This window comes from Gorilla gorilla, chromosome 9, assembly GCF_029281585.2.
Source record: "Gorilla gorilla gorilla isolate KB3781 chromosome 9, NHGRI_mGorGor1-v2.1_pri, whole genome shotgun sequence".
Classification (NCBI taxonomy): domain Eukaryota; kingdom Metazoa; phylum Chordata; class Mammalia; order Primates; family Hominidae; genus Gorilla; species Gorilla gorilla.
In genome coordinates this window covers 50,172,430-50,199,231 of record NC_073233.2, presented here as the reverse complement: position 1 = coordinate 50,199,231, position 26,802 = coordinate 50,172,430, and the positions used below count along the sequence as shown (strand labels likewise).

At 37.2% G+C, this 26,802-nt stretch overlaps 1 protein-coding gene and 1 long non-coding RNA gene across 3 annotated transcripts in view; one reads left to right on the top strand and one right to left on the bottom strand.

The window, feature by feature from the left end:
* The window catches only part of HSD17B12 (hydroxysteroid 17-beta dehydrogenase 12), a 172,872-nt gene that overhangs the window by 22,412 nt on the left and 123,658 nt on the right, over positions 1-26,802 (bottom strand). For both annotated transcript variants that reach the window (XM_004050971.3, XM_063711083.1), the window contains 3 exons: positions 18,373-18,437; positions 17,483-17,527; positions 3,220-3,254 (listed from right to left, as the gene is read on the bottom strand). In XM_004050971.3, coding sequence (XP_004051019.2) covers positions 3,220-3,254; positions 17,483-17,527; positions 18,373-18,437 — 145 coding nt within the window. The remainder of the gene's footprint in view (positions 1-3,219; positions 3,255-17,482; positions 17,528-18,372; positions 18,438-26,802) is intronic.
* Positions 273-6,131, top strand: LOC109028886 (uncharacterized). Its single transcript, XR_002007881.4, has 3 exons — positions 273-618; positions 802-879; positions 2,640-6,131. It is a non-coding gene; the product is annotated as an uncharacterized lncRNA (long non-coding RNA).

Below are 26,802 nucleotides of genomic sequence, written 5' to 3'. Positions count from 1 at the left end.
TCATGAAGACTGAGAAACCTATAAAAATAGAGATCTATGTCAAAAAGAATCTTGGAACACAGGGGTCAGGTGTATAATTAGAACCAGCAATCCAAATACTTACATTGTACAAATATTGCTTTGTGGAAGAAAGTTTGCAAACATTCAGCACATGAAAGAGAATTACCTGCCCTAAAACAACATAACATGTCATAATTCCACCTTAAGCAATACAGTTATGAAAGGGGCTATTTTTAGCTTTCCCATGGTTGTTATGGCAACCACCTCCTGGCTCCAGCTGTACACAATGTTTATAATTCCAGGGAAGTGAAAAGAGCAACTTTCCTCTATAATGTAATTATGTACTTTCTACATCTATGGTAACAATACCTTAGTTTGATTATAGGTACTTGTTTAGTGATAGTCAGTTGGCCCTAGGCTATAGTTCTAGAGGGTTTGGAAAATCTCATACATCAGAGATGGAAGCAGTGGAAGGAAAACAACAACAAAGGATCATGATAAAGGACTCTGCTGTTACTCAATGGAGATACTAATGCTATGGAAACCAGCCATAGGAAATAAGCCATTTGGGGATGGTGTAAAGAGCAGGCTATAATGAAACCACTTATAATATGTAAGGTAAGAATGCTTTCAATATGATCTGCTAACTTGGAATTTTTCTCTCCTCTTTGGGCATACAGTAATATTTCTGGCCTTCTGTGAAGTAGTTGTAGCCTGTGACTGAGTTCTGCACAATGAAATGTGGGCAGAAGTGAAACTTCCCTTAAAACCATCTTTACTCTCTTGTCTTTCATCTGTCAGCTGGATGCAGAGAACTCCAAGACCCTAGAAAATGATGATGCCCCTAGATGGAAGGAGCCTCAGATCCCTGAATGACAGGTAGAGAGGGGAGGGAAAAGTAAACCTTTATGTGTTAAGCCACTGAGATTTGGGAGTGCCATGTTTCAGCAGGTAGCTTACCTTGACTGACATATCTAGTAACTAAGTTCTTTAATTCAAGTAGACATAGACGTTCCTTTTCCTAACCAAAAGTATTAATTCATAAAATCCACATATATTTCTCACTAGTTCTTACCCTTAAGAAGTATCAAAATGGTAATGTGGTGTCAGGTTCAGTCATAGCTTCTGAAAACTTCCCACCATTTCTCAACCTCAGTTTAAAATCAACTTCATCTTTCCTTTTTTTTTTTTTTTTTTTTGAGACAGGGTCTCGCTCTGTTGCCCAGGCTGGAGTGCAGTGGCACTATCTTGGCTCACTGCGACCAATGCCTCCCAGGGTTCAAGTGATTCTTGTGCCTAAGCCACCTGAGTAGCTGGGATTATAGCTGTGTGCCATCACATCCAGCTAATGTTTTTGTACTTTTAGTAGAGATGAGGTCTTGCCACGTTGACCAGGCTGGTCTTGAATTCCTGGCCTCAAGTGATTCACCCACCTCAGCCTCCCAAAGTGCTGGGATTATAGGCATGAACCACTGCACCCAGCTTCAACTTGATTTCTTAAAAGGCAAGGATCCAACTCATCCATGATATGCTTGACTCAATGAATGCCTATTGAATGGATGGACTCTCCTTTTTTGCATTGCCTTTATGTAATGCTCCAGCTGTGATCATGGCTGTCAGGTCTACAGAGATAGCAGTGAAGTTCCCAGCTTCTTGGTTTTGTATTATTTACTAACTGTGTAGTTTCATAGCACTCCATCTCTTTGGGCCTCTTTTTTCATCTGTCAAAGGAGGGAGGTTACTGTCAATTAATTTAATGCACTGGATTTCTGTGACTCTTTGACTCTAAGACTTTATGCTGTAAAATGATTCTGCAACCATTATCTCTTTTGATATGGTTTTCACCAACATAATTAAAAATTCCTTTTACAATACCTCTGTGGTTTATAAGTGTTTCTTTTTTAATGGATAGATTTACTATTCTGAACTAATACCATGTTACCTGCAGATGTCAAAACTAGGATTAAGGTGATGGCCCAAATTTAATCCCTCCTGGGTTCTACTTTGCCCCAACTCTACCATCTTCTAGGGTTCTGGTCTGGTCTAACCACTGCCATTTATATATCTGACCATCAGGGGTCCACTCCCACTGGCACCTAACAATAGGCAGTTTGAAGATTTTAAAGGGAAGTGTTACTAAAATAAAACAATTAAAATACACAAAATAGTGTATATAAAATGGGATTACAAGGAGCTTTGCTGAGAAACCGTTTCTTAACTAGTCCCTGTAGATGCTCAACAAATGGATTCCTAACCTCAGTTTCCTCATCTGTACAATGGTGGGAGGCTATCAAAGTTAAATGAGTTAACACTTACTAAGTTCCTGGCACTTACTACATACTCAATAAACGTAAGCTGTAATCCCTGCCTGGAGTAGGTCATAGAGGTTTCCTAACAGAAGTAGGGTCCTTGGGTCTTCCCTTTTCAAAGCTGTGATTCCTCTGGGTCTCTTCCAAACTCATAGTTATTTTGCAGAAAAAAAGATGACTACGATGCCCTAAATTCAGCAAATGATCGAGCTAGCTCAGGATGCAAGCCCAAATCTTTTTAGCAGCTTTTCTTTGAAGGCCTAGACATCATTCAGATTTTTCCAAGGAAGAAACAGCTTAATTACAATTTTACGCTTCATGCTATTTCAGATAACAGAAATCTACAACATATTTCTCAATCAAAATGAAGACATTCGGCATGTACTAGCAGAACCAATTCAAACTGGAACAAAGATGGGGCGAGTGGACATTGCCTTTTCCTCCAAGGATTGGTTTGACATCTTATAATCACTTTATATAACAGCCATTCTCCCAGTAAAAAGTGAAAAACCAGAGGAAGAGGTCTTGCTTCATCCAACTCCACTGATTTTGGCTTTGAGAGAATATAGCTTTAAGAAGGTATTCCCGGGAATATCCCAGGAACTCTATCCACCCCCTCAGAATAGTAGGCAATTGAGTTAGTGATGGTGACTCAGGCAGGCTTTTTCATCCTGATCTAAAGGAACCACTACAACCCTAGAGAGAGAAATAAAAAGGGAATCGAGTGGAAAAGGCCTCCACCACCGATGACTCATGCTCTACTGTGACTCGCCTGGCACATCACTCTGTGGCTAAGACATGGAGGCTTGGTTCATTAGTCACTTCAGTGATTTTTTCAAAGCAAGGATTCTCCCTCTAAATAATCATGAGCTCTGCTTCCACAGTGTTTGTATGTGAGCTTGTGACTCACCTTTCCACCATGCCAGGCAGTACCAATTGTGTCATCTGCAAGAGAGAAAGCAAAACATTCATGATGGCCGAGGATGCAGGCAACAGAAAAAGAGTGAAGAAAACTCACCCACACTAAAAAGAAGGGAATCATGAAACCATTCACCACTTCTACAGACAGCAGGTTATTTTCTGTACACTGTAGAATGTGACTGTGTCAAGAGGGCATAAAAAGGAACCAGCTGAAATTACTGGAGAGAACACAGGGAATACTTTAATGAACTTGGCTAAAATTAGTCTTGCCTGAAATGTAATACTGGCACAGAGTTCTTCAAACAATGAAGGATTTACAGTGAAAATCTACATTTCCCAAAATGCATTCTCAGAAAAGAATATATGTTATCAGAAGAAATATCCTGCCTACCAAGATGACTTAAGCTTTCTAACCTCAAGAGCTCACATAAACTTTTCCAGCCAAAAAAAGTCTTTAAAAGAATACCATAAAGTGGTAGGTTGGCAAAGAGTAAGTGTAACTTCACATTCATTTCTCTTGTTGGTCTAGTTAGCTGTAAGTAAAACTCATCCTTAAAGAGAGTTAAGATGTGATCTCTAGTAACTAACATGAAAAGGTGACATCTGCATTTTTTAAGGACTCCATAATTGTTGACTAAATACATATAATGAGAGGGCTATTTTTAAACTGTTTTGATATATTATTAACCAAGAAAAGTTCAGAAGTCCAATGGTTTAGTCAAAATCACCTCACAGTTAAATACTGAGGCTGTAACGTGAATTTCTGACTCCTGGATATCATCAATTCTCTGAGAAACAGATGCTGTTTTGTAATAATAAGGTTTCAATGCATGCTAAGCATAGAAATTTCATTGTTTCTATCTTGAATAATACTTCATATTAATTAAAGTAGACAGCATTCTGATGAGAAGGGAATTTTGTTTTCCTAGAAATATTCTGAAGAAATAAAATGCCAGCCAGATTTAACAAGGTAAATTCTGCTATGTGGACATCCAATCCAGATGTATCATGAACAGCTTTGTATGGTAGTACAGATGTACATCAGGCATATTAACAGTGGTGGGTATTTTATTGTAAAGGATAGATTATACAAAACCCTAACAGTATTTGAAAACTTTTTTTTTTTATTTAGCACATTTCATCAGGGACCATAATGCTTAGCTAAAGTATTATAAAGAGTTCCCCCAGCATTTTGTGAAGGGAAGCTATAATTCAGTTCTCCAAAGTCCTGAGATCACCAGAAACAGAATAAGGAAGGAGACTGGTAATAAAAATGTCTTTACCCAGGTGTGTGTGTGTCTGTGTGTGTGTCTGTGTGTGTGCGTGCGCATTTGTATTAAGGAAATGAGATCTGTTAACTATAAAGCAGCTAAGTGGAGTCCAGAAGAGGTAGCCACTGCCTGTTTGGCTCTCTTAAACAGTCCCTCTTCTATTTCCAGTTGGAATATTGGGGGCAGGGAGATGGGGGAATATCAGGAGCTATTTTTTCCCTTATACCATATGCATGTCACGTATATATTAAATGTCTGCTTTCTGAATGGCAAAAATTATCTAGAAAATCATGAGACAAAACAAAACCCCATAACATAAAACCATACTTACAAAATTATATCATGGCATGCTAAACATTAAATGTTCCCTTCATCAAGAGGCCTTTTATGTAGGGACATGTTCAAAATATATTTTTTATATATATGAATTAAAACTCAAGAAGTTTTAATAACTTGACATAAACACTGATTTCAATGCCTGGCTATTAAAGGCCAGAAATATTTGCTGAATGCTCAGTGACTAGAGGATTCATCAGCAAAGACACAAGTTCTTCCCTGCAAAAGTTAATTTGTTTCTCATAGCTCATGAGCTCCTCCTTTTACATTCTGACTCTAAATTCTCTGTCCTTGTCATAAAATGTAACATCTTTTTTTAATCTGTCAAATAATAACAATGAAAAGCCTGAGAAAACTTAACCTGAAATCTGCATGCTTTTATCAAATTGATTAATGCCTTCATCTATAATGAAATTATCTTTCCTTCTAATCAGATTATAAGTCACAATAAATTCAATTTCAAGCCTTCTTTATATGAGTATGTATATACAAATTGTTAATATTCCACGCATTAGTTAAGAGGCTTCGTTATATTCAGATCAAATTAAATTTTCTTTAACACCAAATTTTTATAGGATTTTTAGCTAAGTTATTAGTAGAGTTATCTGTAAGCATCAGCTGGTATCTTGATATTTGGTTATTTATACGAATATACCAGGCATTTCTGTGAATTCTCACTATCTATCTGAACTCCATTTCAGAGCTCACAGGCTGTTTCTGGAGTTAACTCAATGCTAATTTTAGGCCATCTGCAGGTGATAATTGCTGTACCAGAAAAATTTTTGTTCCTCTTAACACACTTCTAAAAAAAGGTTACCATAACTTGCAAGTTCAGTGGTTAAGAATATTAGACAAGTAGTAGTAAACATGATTTCCAGACCCATTTTCTTCCCCATTGGGACTGTTTCCAAAAGTGTATAGCGAACAATTTTAATTCTTTCCTAAGAAGTAGACAAAAGTTTCTACAATTGTGCTTCTACAACAGTGAGAGTGTGAAATCCTTGTCCTTGCAGGGAAAGTGTTTCCTCTTTATATACATATATATTTTCAGTGACAGTATCATTAATCCTCACCACAAGAAAATCCTAGATGCCTAGAATCTAAAGGGGATAGTTTAATATATATGTTATATCACACTTAAGGTATTGTTATCACTTTATATGCAAGCTAGCCAAAAAGTATACAAATATATGAGGAAAAATGAATGTCTTGATGACAGCTAAATTTAGAATTTGATTCAATGTCAAGAGTAAAATATTTACTAGTATTTACTGGTATAGCAATGTATATTCTGGCTGGGAAATAAATAAGAGGCTTATTTAGCTTATACAAAATCAAAATCAATGCTATTAGATTAAGATTATTTAGATGATTAGATTATTCAGCAAAAATGCATTGGCTGGCCTAGAAAATCCTTGAAAATGTTATATTAAAATGTAACCATCTGCAGTTATGACTAAAAGTGACTTAATTTCTTCTTAGTGTTTGTATATATTTCTCATACTTTTGGCAACAATCTTGCATTGTTTTTACAATTAGAAAAGCCTCCACAATCTTATTTCCAAAAGAAACCTAATATGAATAAAACTTTTTCTGTTTTACTCCTGTAGTGTCAGTAATCAACAGTTTGTAGAAGGAACTTTATTTTATACCCAGGAGCCAATGTAGATTTTCCCACTCATTAATTTAGTATGAAAAATGATACAATATAAGCAAATTATTCTCATATCATGTAATCTTTGGCATTTGGTCATTTTTTAGAGAGAACAGTACAAAGAAAACATGATTGCATAATGTTCAAAAAGACAATCAAAAGCTCAAATTAAAAGATTACATTAAAATTCAAGATGCTTTAATCACCTGTATTATCATAATACACATGTAAAGAATAAAGTATAACAACTCACCCTAGAATCCAGGCAAAGCCCCTGGAATCCAGGATATTCATACCCAGAATTAGGATACCACAAATAGCCACTTTGTCCACATCTGCCCTCCCTCTACTCCAAAGAAACCTGCTTACCATAAATAGGATCTGAATCCAAGTAACTAAAAACGTACCCACACAATTTGTAAGTAAACAATTTCTTACATGCAAATACCTTAAACAAGTTTTCAACTGTAATCATTAACAATAATTTTTCAAAATCACAGTATAACAGTGAAAATAATTACAGAAAGTGACAACAGTGTTACACAATGCCTGGTTTGGAGAAATTAGATGGTAACTCCATTGAAAATCATGCTACAATGACACAGCACACATTTCCTTTGGCAAACTGTGTAATTTGAGCACCGCGGTAAAAAAGAACACAACTTAATTAGAAATTCTTAGAATCTCACCTGTATAGCTAACAGAATATTTATTGCACAGTGGGTGGAAAGCTTAATTAGACAACGTTTCTAAGAGTGCTTTGAGATCTCGAAGTATTATTTGATTTCCCTTTTTATTAATGTTAAGTTTTTGTGAAAGTTAAGAGCCCCGCCTTGCCATTTTCCCAGCTCCATATTACTTAACCTTAAATTCAATCCCATATCATTCAAAATAAAATTTTTCCTTTTGTAATAAATTTGGTTTGATCTACATTAATTTATCAAAAGAAAAAGAACTTTTCAGAACAAAGAGCTCCATGCCAATTAATAATGATTCCAAAGCCATAATTCATAAACTCTAAACAAAATTTTAAAAAAGAATGCATATACCAGCCGGGCACAGTGGCTCATGCCTGTAATCCCAGCTCTTTGGGAGGTCGAGGCGGGCAGATCACGAGGTCAGGAGATCGAGACCATCCTGGCTAACACGGTGAAACCCCGTCTCTACTAAAAATACAAAAAAATTAGCCGGGCGTGGTGGTGGGCGCCTGTAGTCCCAGCTACTCGGGAGGCTGAGGCAGGAGAATGGCGTGAACCCGGGAGGCGGAGCTTGCAGTGAGCGGAGATCACGCCACTGCACTCCAGCCTTCGCGACAGAGTGAGACTCCGTCTCAAAAAAAAAGAAAAAGAAAAAAAAAGACTGCATATACAATCATACACAGTTTTTTAAGTTTCACATACTATAGTATGCTAAGAGTTTCCAATACCTAAATTTTTCCAGAATAAGCTAACTTCTCAAAAGTGACAGGTTTGGGGAGGAGAAAATAATTTCTAAAGTTCTCAGAGATTTTTCATTTTCACTCGTATATAAGGCATTTATCCTATAACCTAGCTTCATCTGGAGGTGAAAAGAACATCAGTACCAATCTATAACTACTCTCTCATTTTTGGAAGACGAAAACAATGCAGAGTGGTTATCATGCCGTTTGGCAAAACCATCATTTTGTAGTTATGCCTGAAGCAGGCCATTACTATGACACTCTAAGGACTAAATGTATCCAATAATTTGGAATTTTTTAGGAGCATAATGATAACTAATTTCAAAATGAATTAAAAGACTAGCTATTAACTTGGAATGCCTTCATCTAGAAAAGCCATGGATGGGGATCAGTGGTAAGGGTTTTACTCTCCTTCCCATAATTTATCATATTCCTAATGCTGTTAAATTCTTGAAGCAGGGTGCCGGGATGCATTCTTAACATAATTCCTAAATTAAATACAATTAGACTGCTGAACGGAGACTGTTCTCATGGATTTTCAAATTAATAGAGGGCTCCCCCTACTGGCATTGTGTCACATGCCAGAGGCAAATCCAGGTGAGAAAAACAAATGTTTCTGTGCTTTTCACCCATCTGTCCATTCATCTAAACTTTTATCATCTACTCCATGGGCAGGGCATCGCATAAGGCACTTCTGGCTAAGTGACACACAATGAATACACTGTGGTATAAAAAGGAAAAAATAGATTTTCAAAAAGCATGCAAAGGGCCTCATACTCTGATTTCAGAGAATCATGGGGTGGAAGACGCCATAGTCTAAATGTTTGTGTCCCCCAACTCCAAATTTTTTTTTTTTTTTGAGACAGGGTCTCACTCTGCCAGCCAGGCTGGAGTCCAGTGGCACGATCTTGGCCCACTGCAACCTCTGCCTCCTGGGTTCAAGCAATCCTCCTGCCTCAGCCTCCTGAGCAGCTGGGACCACAGGTGTGAGCCACCATGCCTGGCTAATTTTTTTATTTTTGATAGAGACGGGGTCTCGCCATGTTGGCCAGGCTGGTCTCAAACTCCTGGGTTCAAGTGATCCTCCTGCCTCAGCCTCCTGAGTAGCTGGGATTACAGGCGCGTGCCACCATGCCCAGCTAATTTTTGTATTTTTGGTAGAGATGGGGTTTCACTATGTTGGCCAGGCTGGTCTTGAACTCCTGGGCTCAAGTGATCCACCCATCTCAGCCTCCCAAAATGCTGGGATTACAGGCGTGAGCTGCTGCGCCCAACCTCCACCCCTCCAAAACTTGTATGTTCAAACCTAATCCCCAATATGGTGACATTAAGAGGAGGGTGGGGCCTTTGAGAAACGATTACATCATGAGGGTTCCACCCTCACACGTGGTATTGGTGCCCTTATAAAAGAGGCCTGAGGGAGCTTGTTTGCCTCTTCTGCCACATGAGGACATGGCAAGAAGGCTCCATCTATGAAGAATGGGGTCCTCACTCGACACCAAATCAGGTGGGGCACTGATCTTAGACTTCCCAGCCTCCAGAACTCTGAGAAGTTTATGCTCTTTATAAACTACCCAATCTAAGGTATTTTGTTAGAGCAGCCCAGAGGGACTAAGACAGAAGAGATTAATTTAGTCGATGTCATTCTAGTCCTTCAATTTCTCCAAGCAGTTATTCTGTTTGAGTAGATTGAACACTTGGAGTCACCTGGAACAGAAGAACCCAAACTCAAGTGCCTGAAAGGTCAGAGAGGTAATGTAAATGAGTGAGAGAAGTCAAACAATAGGGACTGGTGGGGACTGTGGCAATCTAGAGAGCTGCAGGCCTAACTTACTGCATATATCCGGAAGCTACTCAGCTCTAGTCACTTGCTGCCATGTAGTAATTCAGGTCTGTGTTACCCAATTTTCAGATTTTTCCCAAGAGAAGTTAGAAATCTCGGTGTAAAATTTCCTAATTTTGAAAACTGAGCCAATCAAAATGTGTTCGTCAGCCACCTCTGGCCCACAGACCAACAGTTTACAATCTCTGACCCAGGATACTCACCTTCCGCCTCTTCCACTTCTGGCAGATTCAAAGATTATGAAATTCTCACAATTTACTTCAGTATAAATAGCGATTGATTCAAGTTCAACCTTCTAGGGCCACATACAATCAGTGTGACCCTTATTCCCAAAGAACTTGAACTAAAATTTCAGTTCAGTTTTTTCAGTTCAGAATTTCCTATTTTAAAAAAATCATTCATTTATTATTATTTCTTAGAATAAAAAAAAATGTGTTGTGCACCTTACGTATGCGAGGCCCAGGTAGGATTCAGCAGGAAAGGAAAAGGACATGATACCAACCCTCATGATGCTTACAATCTGTAGAGAGGCTCTAAACTGAAAGAGAGACTCAATCTAAGAAAAACTCTAGTCCAGACATGGTGACTCACACTGGTAATCCCAGCACTTAGGGACGCTGAGGCAGGAGGATCGCTTGAGGCCAGGAATTCCAGTCCAGCCTGAGCAACATAGCAACACTCCATCTCTATAAAAAATTTAAAAATTAGCTAGGCATGGTGGTGCATGCCTGTAGTCCTAGCTACTCAGGAGGCTAAGGCAGGAGGATCGCTTGAGCCCAGTAGTTCGACGTTGCAGTGAGCTATGATAGTGTCACTGCACTCCATCCTGGGTGACAGAGTGACACCCTGTCTCAAAAAAAGAAAAACACACACAAAAGAAAGAAAGAAAGAGTCTAAAAATGAAATGCTCAGTGAAGGGAAGACATGCAGTGGGCGCGTGACACTCTGGAGGGTTCAGAAAGGTGCCCTACCCACACCCACCCCTAATAAGAAATGGTTTCAAGCCCCCACCTTGGTTGAATGTCTGATGAAGGAAGAACTAAATTATAAGCCCCTGCTTTAAGTCTTATACTGACCCCCCCCCAAAAAAGTAAAAAATTAAATTAATATAAAAATATTAAATTTCAAATTGACTTAAAAAGAGTAAAAAGAAATTAATATATAATCCCCTGCTTGAGATGCTCTTCCACACTGTTGGTGGGACTGTAAACTAGTTCAACCATTGTGGAAGTCAGTGTGGTGATTTCCCAGAGATATAGAACTAGAAATACCATTTGACCCAACCATCTCATTACTGGGTATGTACCCAAAGGAGTATAAATCATGCTGCTATAAAGACACATGCACACGTATGTTTATTGTGGCACTATTCACAATAGCAAAGACTTGGAACCAACCCAAATGTCCAACAATGATAGACTGGATTAAGAAAATGTGGCACATATATGCCATGGAATACTATGCAGCCATAAAAAGGATGAGTTCATATCCTTTGTAGGGACATGGATGAAGGTGGAAACCATCATTCTCAGCAAACTATCGCAAGGCCAAAAAACCAAACACCGCATGTTCTCACTCACAGGTGGGAATTGAACAATGAGAACACTTGGACACAGGGAAGGGAACATCACACCCCAGGGCCTGTTGTGGGGTGGGGAAAGGGGGGAGGGATAGCATTAGGAGATATACCTAATGTAAATGACGAGTTAATGGGTGCAGCACACCAACATGGCACATGTATACATATGTAACAAACCTGCAAGTTGTGCACATGTACCCTAAAACTTAAAGTATAATAAAAAAATATATTAAATCTCAAATTGACTTAAAAAAAGTAAAAAGAAATTACTATATAACCCCCTGCTTGAGATGCTCTTCCCCATTCCCAAATAAAGCAAACAACAAAACAGAACAGTATTTTGCAATATGTGGAGGCTGATAATATATTTCACTTTGGGCCGCACACCCATCCATTTCCTTCTCTGCTCTAAGAAAAAGGTAATAAAGAAGGTCAGAACATCCTGTCTACTTGTCAGAATGGTGGCCTGGACATTTCCTAAGAGATTCAGCTGTAGGCAGGGCCATTGTCTAGCTTCCACCTCATTCACTAAGTGCAGCAGCAGTTTTAGGATTCAGTATCACCTGAAGGAATGGTTTTCCCACCTTTCCATAGGCACCACAGGCAGTTCAGGTAATACTGTTTGGGCAGTGCTTATCTGGAAAGGAGTGAAGAGTCTAGGGTCTCTTGAAGTCTGAAAATTGTGAATAAAAAAGAATAATCTGGCCCAGAAAAGCAAGGCAACCCCAAATTTGGTAGCTGTTAAAACAAGTGCTCTCAAATCAGAAACAAACGGCACAGCAATATTTGTTTTAGAATCTGTCTTTGGACTGATGTGAACCTCAGTGTACACCCTGTTTGAAATGAAATCTACATTTGTCTGCCTCTGGAGACGCGGCACTTCTCCCATTCTCCACGATTTCTCTAATAGCAATCAATAGCAGTTCAATAATTTCATTTGCAAACTCTCTCAGTATTCTGGGATGGAAATCCCTCCAGGTATAAAACTAGAACTATTTTTAGAGAAGTGTGGTTCAATGTCTTGAGGTTCAATTGTCTCTAAACTCCACTGTTTCTGGGATAAAGGTCATTGTTCTTGATGAGAAATAAGATGTATCTTAGATTTTAGTCACAGAGCATCTGCAATCAGAAGAAAGCTCTGTCTGGTAAGACTTCTCTTACAGTTTGAGACTGATCTAACTGCCATATTGGTTACCTACATATAGAGTTTCTACATCACTTAACTGTATGCAGGCAGGGAACAGGAGCAAGACTAAATTTATTCCTGAAGGATTTAAGAGTAAAACTGGAAAAGCAGGCAACAAGGCTTTGAAACATCCCTTGTAAAGGGAGAGCCCATTGAAGTGAGCCACTGAGAGGGAAGAAAGGAATAAACTCAAAATGCTGGATAAGATTAAAAAGTAAAACCATCGGATGAAACTGGAGAACTAAGTGGCCTGGAAGAACTGCTTATGATTAAACATCATGGGTCTATAGCCAAAACTTTCTGATTAATATTTCTTCCCCAATATTTTTCTGGCCACATCACTACCATTTTATCTGGTGGTGACCTACAATTTCTTTGGTCTCAGGATATTTGACTTCTGTCATTCCTTTATTGAAACATGGAACTTATGTGATTTTTACAATCATCTGACTTACTGATCCAGAACATAAATAGGTGGATCTAAAGGAATGTAAAGCCAGGTCATTCAATGTTCATGGCACAGTACAGGCCTTACAATAAGATGCTGGGGTCCTTCTCAGCAAACATCTCCAAAGTAGGGGGCACAAGCCCAAAGTCACAAGGCCAAGCTGATTTTACCAATCTCTCCTGGAACACTTCTCAGCCAGTTATTCCCTGTCATGTAGTTTAGTGAGGAGATAAAACTTGGCCCAACATTGATGGTGAGAAGAGGTTGTTCTCTTCCTTATACAGGCCTTTTCTGAGAAATTCATTGTGGCATTAGGCTGCAGACATCCATGCCCCAGTTCCCCTGATGTCCAGCCACAATAAAACCTTTGGAGATTCTGTAGCTGCACCAATTTTCATCTTCTTTTAAGTTACCCCAGGGCTCCAAACAGCCATTGCTACTGAAAATGTGGCCCTGGCCCTGGCAACGTAACACAGTCAACTAAAGAACAATAGGTGCAATTCATCCAAATATATTATAGGGCAAATCACAGCAGCACCAAAGAGTCCTAAACCTGGGAGCGTCACACAAATTTCGTCAAGGTGAATGCCTTTCTCTCATTATAAGTAAGAAAAACACATGCATCATAAAATACGTATTACCATGTCACTCTGCCAATAGAACTGCCTTTCTAAAACATAGGTCAGATCACACCTTACATCTACTTGAAGGCTTTCTGTAGCTCTCTAGCCTGTTGAGCACAGCACTCAAGGTCTTGCCCAGTCATGCTCTAACTTCCTCTTCTTACCGGCTGGTTAGCCACTGCACATCACTCACCTCCCACTGCTCCAGTCAAGCCATTTTCTATCTGAATGGTCACTAGTCAACTGTGATCAGAAGCAATGTTAACTACATTGCTTCTGCATGTAGTACAACAAAAACTAATTGGCTAAGCCTCCAGATGGTATTAATTCCATGATCCATTGATTCCATATGTTGAGAGTTTTGATTTGTTTTTCTATTAGAAGTACACATCACAAAGGTACAGGAAAATTCAGATTCATATTAAAGATAAATGAAGGAATGCTTATTTGGCTCCATGAAGAAGTGCTTTAAATAGCAAACTCCCTTAGTGCTTTTTAAATGGGATTAGGTTTGCAAAAGAAAGCTTATGTATAAAAATTGTAAGTTGATATCCAGTTCTGCCAATGACACTTACCATCAATATGGCATGCAAGTGTTTAATAAATTAGCATTTGTCTCCACTAACTCATTTCACGGGAACAAGTATATATGCCAATGTCAATGAAGAATGAGGAAGAGGAAGGATGAAGAGGTGGGAGAAGCATTTTATAATTTGTCAAGATATTAAAAATGATATCTCATTTTTATTTCATCATTATATTTAAAACACTGAAAGTTACTTCATGGTGCTCTTCGATTTGTGCTGTTTTATCCATACTTTCCCCCATTTGGTCTTTAAGCAGAGACTCACCGTAATGACCACTGAATATGCTGATCTGTGCTCAGATCCTGCATGAAGGATAAAGTCTGTGACCATGAAGCACAGCAGGATGGCTAATTCTCACAGATTAAGGCCAGGACCTTGGCTTTCTATCATTAGTTTTCTGCAGACTGCAAGCCAAGGGATGGCATGTTCATGGAGACAGAAGAGGCCAGGGTTTTACACCATAAGAGTATACAAACATGTAAGTGTAGACAAGCAGGAGGTTATAAGAGAAAATACTAATGGATCTAAAGTAAATGGCTTACACAGTTTATCTGAGAGAGGAGTTAAAATTATCAGAAGACTAATCTGAAATTAGTATTAACAATTCTAGAAAATAAAATTAAAACAAACATATTTTATCATTAACTCAGCACAAGATATTATGAAACACATGTACATTGTTTTTAACACCTATTATTTTCAAGCACTTGGCCAAATGTACCAGAAAAGGTATATCAAAATAATAGTACACATTGGTCATTTCAAAAGGCAAAAATAAAATATATACGTTGTAGACTAAAAGTGATATTTTTGATCAAAAACCTTTGCTTGCTAAAAAATAAAGTCATAGTTCTACATATTATTAAAATCTGTATCAGCTCTGAGTTTAAGAACAACAATAACATTTTGAGAGCCCTTATAATGATCTTGGGACTATTAGATATATTCCTATTAGCCATGTTTTAAATGCATCAATTTTGTGCATGAGAGTCTTGCTCCAGACTCACTCACAGGTCCACTTGTAATTAGTTTACCTCACTTAAACTGAATCTTATATGAGAAAAAACTTGGCTAATAACAACAAAGTTAAACATTGAGTTAAACATGCTTTGAATTTCCTTAAACTAGTATATATGAGTTACTGAAAATGGATTTGGCTTTCTATGAGTATGTTCAAATTTCAAGTATCTGACACTGCCCATGAGAATTCTGCCTCAGGCAATTATTTTTCACTGCTCTGGTATGTATAATCAAAGTACAGTACATTTTTGTAGTTACTAATACAATATAAGAAAAAGTGGTGTTGAGATGCTCATACTTGCTAAGTATTCCTTCTTTTGGCAGGTATTGGCTTGTTGTCTTTTGTTGGCACATACATGTGACATGACTATAACACATGCTTAGCAACTAGCAACCAGACTAGTTATTATGAGTGACTACTAAAAATCACACCCATTGCTTTATACTTCCATATTCCCCATACAATGCTTTATCACAACATTTAAGTTCCTCAACTGAAAAGAATCATGGGGAAGACAAAATGGAAACAATTTATCAGTGACAAATAGCGTGTGGATGAAATCTTTGTAAAAATAAGTCTCCAGCCTAAGTTTTTGTAGTCCCAGTACCTACCACAGTGCTTGCATATAGAAGGCATTTAATAAACAAAAAGCATTAATAAACTAAAAAACACTGCTGAAAGGAATCATAGATGACATAAACAAATGGAAATACATCCCATGATCATGGATGGGTAGAATCAATATTGTGAAAATGACCATACTGCCAAAAGCAATCTACAAATTCAATGCAATTCCCATCAAAATACCACTGCCATTCTTCACAGAACTAGAAAAAACAATCCTAAAATTCATATGGAACCAAAAGAAAGTCCACATAGCCAAAAAAAAGACTAAGCAAAAAGAACAAATCTGGAGGCATCACAGTACCTGATTTCAAACTACACTATAACGCCATAGTCACCAAACAGCATGGGACTGGTATAAAAATAGGCACGTAGACCAACTGAACAGAATAGAGAACCCAGAAATAAAGCCAAACACAGCCCACTGATCTTCAATAAAACAAACAAAAACATAAAGTGGAGAAAGGACACCCTATTCAACAAATGGTGCTGGGATAATTGGCAAGCCACATGTAGCAGAATGAAACTGGATCCCCATCTATCACCTTATACAAAAATCAACTCAAGATGGATCAAGGACTTAAATTTAGGACCTGAAACTATAAAAATTCTAAAAGATATCATTGGAAAAACCCTTCTAGACATTGGTTTAGGCAAGGATTTCATGACCAACAACCCAAAAGCGAATGCAATAAAAACAAAGATAAAAAGCTAGGACTCATTCATTAAACTAAAGAACTTCTGCACGGCTAAAGGAACATCAGCAGAGTAAACAGACAACCCACAGAGTGGGAGAAAATCTTCACAATCTATGCATCTGACAAAGGACTAATATCCAGAATGTACAATGAACTCAAACAAATTAGCAAGAAAAAAACAAATAATCCCATGAAAAAGTGGGCTAAGGACATGAATAGACAATTCTCAAAAGACAATATGCAAATGGCCAACAAACATATGAAAAAATGCTCAGCATCACTAATGATTAGGGAAATGCAAACCAAAACCACGAGATATATATATATATATATATATATATATCTCGTGGTTATATATGATGGAATACTACTCAGTCATAAAAAGGAATTAATTAATGGTATTTGTAGCAACCTGGATGAGACTGGAGACTATTATTCTAAGTGACGTAACTCAGGAATGGAAAACCAACATCCTGTGTTCTCACTCATAAGTGGGAACTAAGCTACGAGGATGCAAAGGCATAAGAATGATACAATGGACTTCGGGGACTCGGGAAAAGGGTGGAAGGGGGTAAGGGATAAAAGACTACAAATTGTGTGCAGAGTATACTGCTTGAGTGATGGGTGCACCAAAATCTCACAAATCACAACTAAAGAACTTACTCATGTAACCAAACACCACCTGTTCCCCAATAACCTACGGAAATAAAAAATTAAATAATAAAATAAAATAAAAATAAATGAAAAGTCAAATAATACAGGCACCTGCCTGGTCTTCAGTTCTTTATATTTTCTGAAGAAATAAGTTAATAGACCACTTGTATCTGGAATACATGTATCTGCATCTAAACAAGAGTAGACTCAGGTGAACAAGCTGATTATGTCAGTGTTTTTAAACAGAAAGAACCAAAAAAGGATGACATCTTTATAATAAGGATGCTTACCTTACAAACAGAAAGAATATTAATATTTATCATTTTCTTGATCACCTGCAAAAAAATATTGAGAATTTTATATACACTTGATCATGAAAGTGACCCTATTAGATATCTACTTAGGTAATCTAGAGAAGCATTGAACATTTCCCCAGATATTGCAGAGATTTTGGAAAAATGACAAGAGTTGGGGTAGAGAGGCAGATTTCATTTTACTCTCAGTGTTATATTTTCCTAACTAAGGTGATAATTGATGCTAACATGCAGAATCCAAAGTGTATGTGCAAGTAAAATCTGGAAGTAAAAAGACACATTAAATCTAAAATAAATAGAATACTTTGCAATTTCCTTTCTGCTAGTATGGAGCATAGAAATTACTGAACCTAGGATTTTCAATAATTTTAAAAATTTTACATAGTCCTTCAATGATATGCTTTTCTCATTTTCAGTAAAGGATTATGCATGCATCAAGGATGTCACTTTCATTTTGGTAGAGCTGGTTTACCTGAATCAACCATGTTGCTGTATATTAACATACTTACAATTTTTAAGTTGATGTTTAGAATCATAAAACTTACAACAGAGCTATTTTGATATAACACAAACAAAAATAAGAGTAATAACAAAACCAGAGCTATTATTGAATCTGGCACTATATAAGTGGGGTTATAAATATTTTCTCATTCTATCTTTCTCATACCCCTATGAAGCTGCCCATTTTATGAGCAAGGAAACTGAGACTAAGTATGGCTAGGCCCATAACCAGGGAACTCAGGTAGTAAACAGAAGAGCCAGCGTGTGAACCACAGGCAGCTGGACTCCAGTGTCATAGTGTGAATCGTTATACCAATACCTGCATGCATTATTTTTGTTACCATAATACACAAAGAAAGACTTACATTGTCCAAGTCAGGAACATCCAAAAAGTATTCAGGATACTCATACGACATTCCCACGTTGTTCACTGAAATAGAACAAGATCATTAGCTGAGTAACATATGCATATTTTAAAGATTTGTTAAAATAATGACATTAAAGATATCAAGACTAATATGATATATATAATTATATAAAATACTGTTTATGGCTAGCGTAACCTTTTCCACATCTTTCTGTCCAAAATCCATCCTTAAAAGTTCAACTTAAATGTCTCTTCCTTCATTAAACCTTCCTGTACCTACCATCCAGCAACTGACAGAACTTATACTTGCCTCTCACTTTCCATAGCCCTTTGGGATATGTATATTCTGCCTCTATCATACTGTTATTTGCAGATATTACTTAACTCTTCTCTAGACCTTAAATTTTCATAGTGTAGTAGAAAGAGTGGAGAGTACCGTGGTCCAGGATACTGGAAACTTGAGTTCTAGTTATAACAGTTTTCAGAAAACATGTGATTTGGGATAAGTCATGTACAATATGCATCGCATTTTGTTCCGCTCCAGAATGAGAGCTCATTTAATAACTCAAAAAATATGTGCCATACCCTTTTGAGTAAGACATGTGCTAGGAACTTTAAAAAGTGGGGAAAAAATGTTGGTATCACGGAGCATACAATCTAGTAGGAAAAGAAAGAAACAAACAATTATTTCATGACAGAACAGAGTGCCATGGGAGCCTTTCCTGCAGAGCCTGACTTCAACTGGAAAGTGAGGGAAGGCTTCTTTCTGGTGGCCAAGGGAGTGGGTGAGACTAAATGTCTCCAATAAACCATCTATCAAAAGTTGAGGTCATGTCTTAATTTTCCTTATACCACACCCCCTTACCTTCCCAATCACCTAACTTAAAGTTGGGGCTACAAGACAATTGACAAGATATGAATAAACCTATATATATTTAGATATAAGATTTTAATACTCAAATATCCTATGGTTTTCCCCAGCCCTGGAAAGACAAAGACAATCCCAGAACAAAGAACATTTGCAGGAATCAATCAATGAATAAAATATCTTAGAATTTATTTTAACTAAATAAATAACTCATGAGATAGATGATCTATCTATCTGCCTATCTACACTTAATCATCACAACAACCCTATTAGGTAGTTCCTATTATTATTTTCCTCTTACATATTAGGAAACTGAAGTTCACAGCAGTTAAATAAATTGCCCGGTGATAGAGCAAAGTATGCCAGGATTCAAACTCATGAAATTTGACTTCAGAGACTAGGCTTTTAACCACTATGTTAAAACCTTCATACACCTTTATCCAGTATTCAACTCAGAAAAAAAAAATCATAATAACTGAATAATAAACATCTCATAACAATGTTTAATAAAATTATGAAGTATTTAAAAAAGAGAAGTTTCAGTTGCAAGAAGATGATGACATTATGATCAGTCTGCTACAGCTTATAAGGAATTATGCCAGATAAACCTGATATTAGTAATAATAACTTTTCAATAGTCTAACAAAATTAATAGTTCAAAGGAACTCAGTAAGGGTTTTATATTTAATTATAAGCCAATCACTTGAGGCTGTAAGTCGCAAGATTTTACAACAATACCACTGAAACCTGTCAGAAGAAATGTAAGCAAAAGACAATGACAAAGCAAACTTTATTTAATTAGGATTCATACTCATCTGAATAGGGATAGTATCTAAACATAATTAATAACAGCAGGTCCAAATCCATTTTTATTTTATTCAATAGGTTCTCCACCCACCAGGCATCCCAAGAGTCAAGTCTATAAAAGATCTGTAAACAATTAGGCCAAAACTAGTTGAAGGTAAGGCTTTATGTTCACTTGACTTTGCTTTAACCACCTACAGAATTACAAAGGATGAATAATTTAGAATATGACTAAAAGAAACAGCAAAACCCAAAATATCTGTTAAAATATTGCACATAAACAAAATATTCTTTATATCAGTTTAAGATAACAGAATCTTCCAGGAAAGCCTTTGCCAAGTTGTAATATTCATCAGAATTAAAAAAAATTTCATGAAGTACAGTGAACTATCTCCCTTCACTCTTCATATCAAGAAAACTTTCTTCAGATTTCCCTCTAGCCTATGGGAATATTAATGCTATATTTCAAAATGCAAAGGAAAATTGAACAGTGTAATTGTAAATCTTTTAAAATCCAGATTTCATTTTTTTAAAAAAATATCTGGGAACTTTGCAAGCAGCACAGTTGACTTTGTAATCTTTACATGTACTATAAGTACAAAGTTAAGCAAAGGAAGTCCCTGAATAACTAAGCAAGCAGAGAAGTGTTATTCTGGTTATGACTGTATTAACAATAGAGAGTTGCCAGGCGTGGTGGCTCACGCCTGTAATCCCAGCACTTTGGGAGACTGAGGCGGGCGGATCACGAGGTCAGGAGATCTAGACCATCCTGGCTAACACGGTGAAACCCCATCTCTACTAAAAATACAAAAAATTAGCCAGGCACGATGGCACGTGCCTGTAGTCCCAGCTACTCCGGAGGCTGAGGCAGGAGAATTGCTTGAACCCAGGAGGCGAAGGTTGCAGTGAGCCGAGATCACGCCACTGCACTCCAGCACGGGTGACAGAGGGAGACTCTGTCTCAAACAAAAACAAAAACAAAAACAAACAATAGAGAGTCTTCAGCTGTGTCTCTGATAATTGAGCAAAGGAAAGCTATCAAAGCTATTTATTCACACAATGAAAATGTGAACATCTATTTAACATAGCTCTATAAGAAAACATATTCAACCAAAAAGCATCTGCACAGCAAAGGAAATAATCAACAGAGTGAAGAGACTACCTGTTGAATGGAAGAATATATTTGCAAACTATCCATCTGACAAGGGACTAATATCTAGAATATACAAAGAACTCAAACAACTGAATAGTTTAAAAAACAAGAAAACTTATTAAAAAGTGGGCTGAGGATATGGATAGATATTTCTCAAAAGAAGACATACAAATGGCCAGCAGATAAAAGAAAAAATGCTCATCACCAATCATCACAGAAATCTGAATCAAAATGACAATGAGATATCATCTTACCCCAGTTAGAGTAGCTGTTATTAAAAAGCCAAAAAATAACAGATGCTGGCAAGGATGCAGAGAAAGCAGAATTCTTATCCACTGTTGGTGGGAATGTAAATTAGTATAGCCACTGTGGAAAACAGTATGGAGGTTTCTCAAAATATTAAAAATAGAACTATCACATGATCCAACAATCCCACTACTAGTATTTATCCGAAGGAAAATAAATCAGTATATCAAATAGATACCTGCACCCCCGTGTTTATTGCAGCACCATTCACAATAGCAAAGATAAGGAATTGACTTAAGTGTCCATCAACAAATAAATAGATAAAGAAAAATTTAGTATATATACACAATAAAATACTATTTGGCCATGAAAAGAATAAAATCCTGTAATTTATAGCAACATGGATGGAACTGGAGGTCACTGTGTTAAGTGAGATAAGCCAGACACAGAAAGACAAATATTGCATGTTCTCATTCATATGTGGGAGCTAAAAAAAGTTGGTCTCACGGAGGTAGAGAGTAGAATAATAGATACCAGAAGGTAGGGCAGGTGTGTGTGGGTGGGTGAGGGATGAAGAGAGGATGGTTAGTGGGTACATATAGTTAGATAGAAGGAATAAGTTCCAACGTTCAATAGCAGAGTAGGGTGACTATAGTTAACAACAATGTATTGTATATTTCAAAATGGCTAGAAGAGAGGTCTTTTAATGTTCCCAACACATAGAAATGATACTCAAAGTGAAAGATACTTCAGCCGCCCTGACATGATCATTACACATCCTATGCATGTAATAAAATATCACATGTATCCTATAAATATGTAGAAATATTATGTATCAGTTAAAAAAAAGAGAGAAAACCTGTTCAACACTGAGAACTTTAGTCCAAAAAAGTAAATAGTATCATGGAGAAGGGCTATGTTTTCATAAATAAAAGTACACACAATAAAACAATGTTAAAGCTGGAATAAGGCTGTTAAGAGCACTGAGTCCAATTTTATGAGGTGAAGTACACACCAAGGTCACAATGGCGATTTGTCCTATTCTAGGGATTAGGACTCCTACATTCCCTCCTGTACTATTAGTTCCACCTTTTGCTTGTGGAATGAATGATACCCATAATCTCCCCACCATAAGTAATCACTTCAGAATGCTCTTATTTAGGAGTATAGAGAAAAAACTGTTGCTCTCAAATAGTTATTTCCATAAAATGCAGAATAGTGCGAATCTTTTGGAAAAGCAAACCCACGGCAATTTTATTTTGAGACGTCAGGTGGCAGCAATAACCTAACAGCAGGCAGAAAGCTTTCAGGGAATTGCAAAAGGAAGAGAAAGAACAGGCTTTGAGTAGGAGTGAAGGATGGAAATACTCCCATTATAATTTAATCTCATTAAGAATGGGTGCACGCAATGCCATCTTTACATATTACAGGATTCATTATAGGATTCGCCAAACCAAACAATGGCACATGTTGCTCCAACATTATTCAGATAGTTGAAGATCCCTTCTAAATGGTCGCATCTTAAATTAGCATTAAACATGTTTATTAGTGAGTTTTCTTGAATTCTTGAAGTGAGGCACTAGAGACAGATTTAAACATTTTTTTCAGTGAAAAACCTTTTTATTGTGTAACAACACATGATGTCTCTCAGGAAACAACAGATATCTATGTCATGATGGAATTCCCACCACCATCCCAGTCACTGTAGGGCGCTGGACAGTAACAAAATCTTTCCCATTGGTTTCTGACTAGAGGTCTAAGACTGGGAAGCGCTCAATAAAAGAGATGAGGCAGGCAGAGAACAGAGGTGAAAACAGACCAAGAATAATGCCAAAGGAAGTGGAAAGAAAAGGTGGTGGAGGGCAGAGGAGCCACCCTCTTAAGAGCTGATCCTTGCAGAGAAGAACTGACATAGGCCATGCTTAGCTACGCTCTCCTCGGCCCCCATCCAGAACCTCAGAAAACACTAATATCATTATGTGTTGCATTTTAAAGACACAGAAAATCCACGGAATAATTCTGAATTATATATATATATATATAATTTCTAAATTATACTGCTTTAAAATCATTTCCAAATTTTATGTTCTTAAAAAAAAGAATATTTACAAGATTTCTGTTTCTTCTAAGTTCGTTTGCTGCTGATCTCACTGAACTTAGAATCCTCTCTCAAAGCCAGCTGCTATAGAGATATAATGATGTCATCAGAAAATTAGATTTTTGGTATCTGGGTTAGGCGTGAGAGAGGAGCAAACAACAATAAATTATTAGAAATTAAAAATCCATTTGAACAAACAATTCTAACAGATACGGGTAACCCCCTACAGATCACCTTCAACCTGCTTCTTTTTCCAGATTAATCAGAGATATAGGAAATTAAGGTGGTTTAAAAATATGTTGCCTAATGGCCGGGCTTCCCGACATACATCAAATAATGCAAAGTATCCCCTCCTGTTTCCTTCTCATTGTATCAAAGGAGAAAAAGTTTATATTTCACTAACATTTGTGGTTATATATAAATGGTAATCCAGTTCCAGCACTTAGAGTTAATAAAAAGACATCTTATTTATTTATTTACTTATTTATTTACTTATTTTGAGACAGAGTTTCGCTCTTGTTGCCCAGGCTGGAGTGCAATGGCTCGATCTCAGCTCACTGCAATCCATCTCCCAGGTTCAAGCGATTCTCCTGCCTCAGCCTACTGAGTACCTGGGATTACAGGCATGTGCCACCACGACCGGCTAATTTTTTGTAGTTTTAGTAGAGACGGGGTTTCTCCATGTTGGTCAGGCTGGTCTTGAACTCCTGACCTCAGGTGATCCGCCTGCCTTGGCCTCCCAAAGTGCTGGGATTACAGGTGTGAGCCACCACGCCTGGCCAATAAAAAGAGATTTAAAAAAATGCTGCTACCTCACTATATTTCAAAATAAACTGAATTTTTAAAATGTACACTTTAGTAACAGTGTATATACCAAAAGTGGGGGAAACTTCCTGTCTTAAATTTTTGAGCTAAAAGAGTACAGACCCCAGAGTCCTAACAGAACCAGGTTTCAGTCCCAGCTCCACTACTACCAGCTCCTAACAAGGAACTAGTGATTGCCTCATTGTCCTTAGACATAAAATGGGGATAGTAATTTAAGAATTAAATGAGATCATACACATAAAATCTTTAACCCGATGCCTGGGACGTAGTAATATGTTAATAAATGGAAGAGGAAGAGTTGTTATTGTTGTATGGTCATTTATTCAACAAAAATTTATCAAACTCCTGTTTTGTGCCTAAGCCCAAAGTACCCTACTTTTATTATGTATGACCAGAATCAAAGTGGAGAGATCCTTCTGAGAGAGTGGACTCTGGGCATCCGTTAACCAGAGCTGCTGCTATTTATACTGATTAAATTTCTCCTAATTGCTCCTCTACCCTCTTTATTTCATTCAATTAGATCCACTCTTACAGCCTATAGAGAGAGTCTGGAAAGTGATGTAAAGTAAATTCCATCTTTGCCTTATTTAACATATTGCTTTAGCTAGCACATGTTCATACTCTGACAGATGATATTTGGAACACCATGTAAAACATTTTGCAAACTTTACAGTTTTCATACATTTGTGAGTAGCAATTTCCAAATAAAAGAGAGTTTACAAGACTTTAAATTTGCAGTGCTTTAATCAGAAATTGAAAAATTAAGACTGAATCAGAAGCAACACAACAGAACATTTCACTTCCACTGTTTAATTATAAATTGCTATGTGATCTTCATTACAAAACTAGGTAAGATTTGCTATACATAAAATTGGAAGAGGGAATGAAGAAAGATGACATGAGGTTGGTAGTTAAATGTTAGCTGGTAGGAAGAACATTCATCAATTTCATGACTTACAGTTCTATTTACATTTCTGAAATAACAGAGCTAATTACCCAGTTTTAAGTAAAAGGTTCTGCTTTAATTAATACCATTAGTGAGTGGTTTTCAAGTAAATGGAAATAAACATGAATTCTAGAAGTCCTATGCTCACTTTACAAATCCAATCTCAGCCAACATACCTAATGGAACTACAAGGCACTATACTTAGTCTGATAATGTTCCTGATGAGTCTCCTAGTACATTAAAAAAAAAAAAATCCATGCACCTATTCTGTTTGCCATGATTGTCTATACCAGGCTTCTTCAACATTTAACACAAAGAAGGTTCCCTTCTAGCAAGGAAGGGCATGTGTGCCCAGCGACCCAACTACTTGAATTCCTACGTGGCTTTCTCACCACCCTCTTAAGCTTAATATATCCCAAAGTGAAATCATCATTTTTCTCAACAGACTTTGCTCCTGATCCAGGGTTTCTTGTCTTGGGGAAATGGTACCCTGTTGCTCATGTCAGAACCTGGAAGTTGCTAACTGCTAGTCGTCTAATTCTGGATGATGTCTAACTCTGTAACTGTTTCTTGTCTGTAAAATGGGCATAGAAATATCAATATCTACCTTATAGGGTGTAGAGGATTAAATGAAATTCATTAGCATGGTGGCTGGCATGAAAGAGTGCTCAATGCATGTTGGCAATAATGACCTAAAAAACACAAAACCATTCTTCTTCTTCTTTACTCAAGACCTCCGATGAGGACCCTCATCAGAAATTGGTCCTATTTCTATTTCCTAAACACCTCTCTTTGTCAGTTCACTTCTGCTATCCTCCTAATGTAAACATTCATCATCTTATGTCTCACTTCTGAAATAGTCTTACTGGCCTCCTCCTATCAATTCTTGTCTTACTCTATGTGGGAGTCAGAAAGATCTCTCTAAAATTCTAATATGTTGTCAAGTCACGCTTACAATTCTAAAATGGTTTCCCATTGTACTTCCAATGAAGTCTAAACTTATTGTCTTGGTTTTCTCAGACTTTCATGATCTGGGTCTGCTTAATCTCCAGAATCATCTTTTGCTACTGTCCCCTTTGAAACCCTTGCTCCAGATTCACAGGGCTTTTGAAAGTTCTACCGACACACTAAGAACATTCACTTCAGGCCTTTTGTACATGCCGTTTCCTCCACCTGGAAACCCTTCCCATGTCTATTCTCCCAGTATTATTCAGCCTTCAGGTTTCCACTTAAATGACTTTCTCAGGGATACTATCTGTGACACCCTTAGCTTTCCCAGTAACATATTCCTTCATTACATGCAACACGTTCCCACTACTTGTTCGATGGCTATCTTCCAGAAAAGCAGAAACAGTGTCTGTTTTGTCTACTGTTATAGCTCTGGAATTTTACTTGTTTAATGAATTAGTATATGGTTGATTGAATGAATCAATCAACAAAAAGGAAAGAAAAGGTACTGTACAGTTAACATTTTGTCTGATCTTTGTT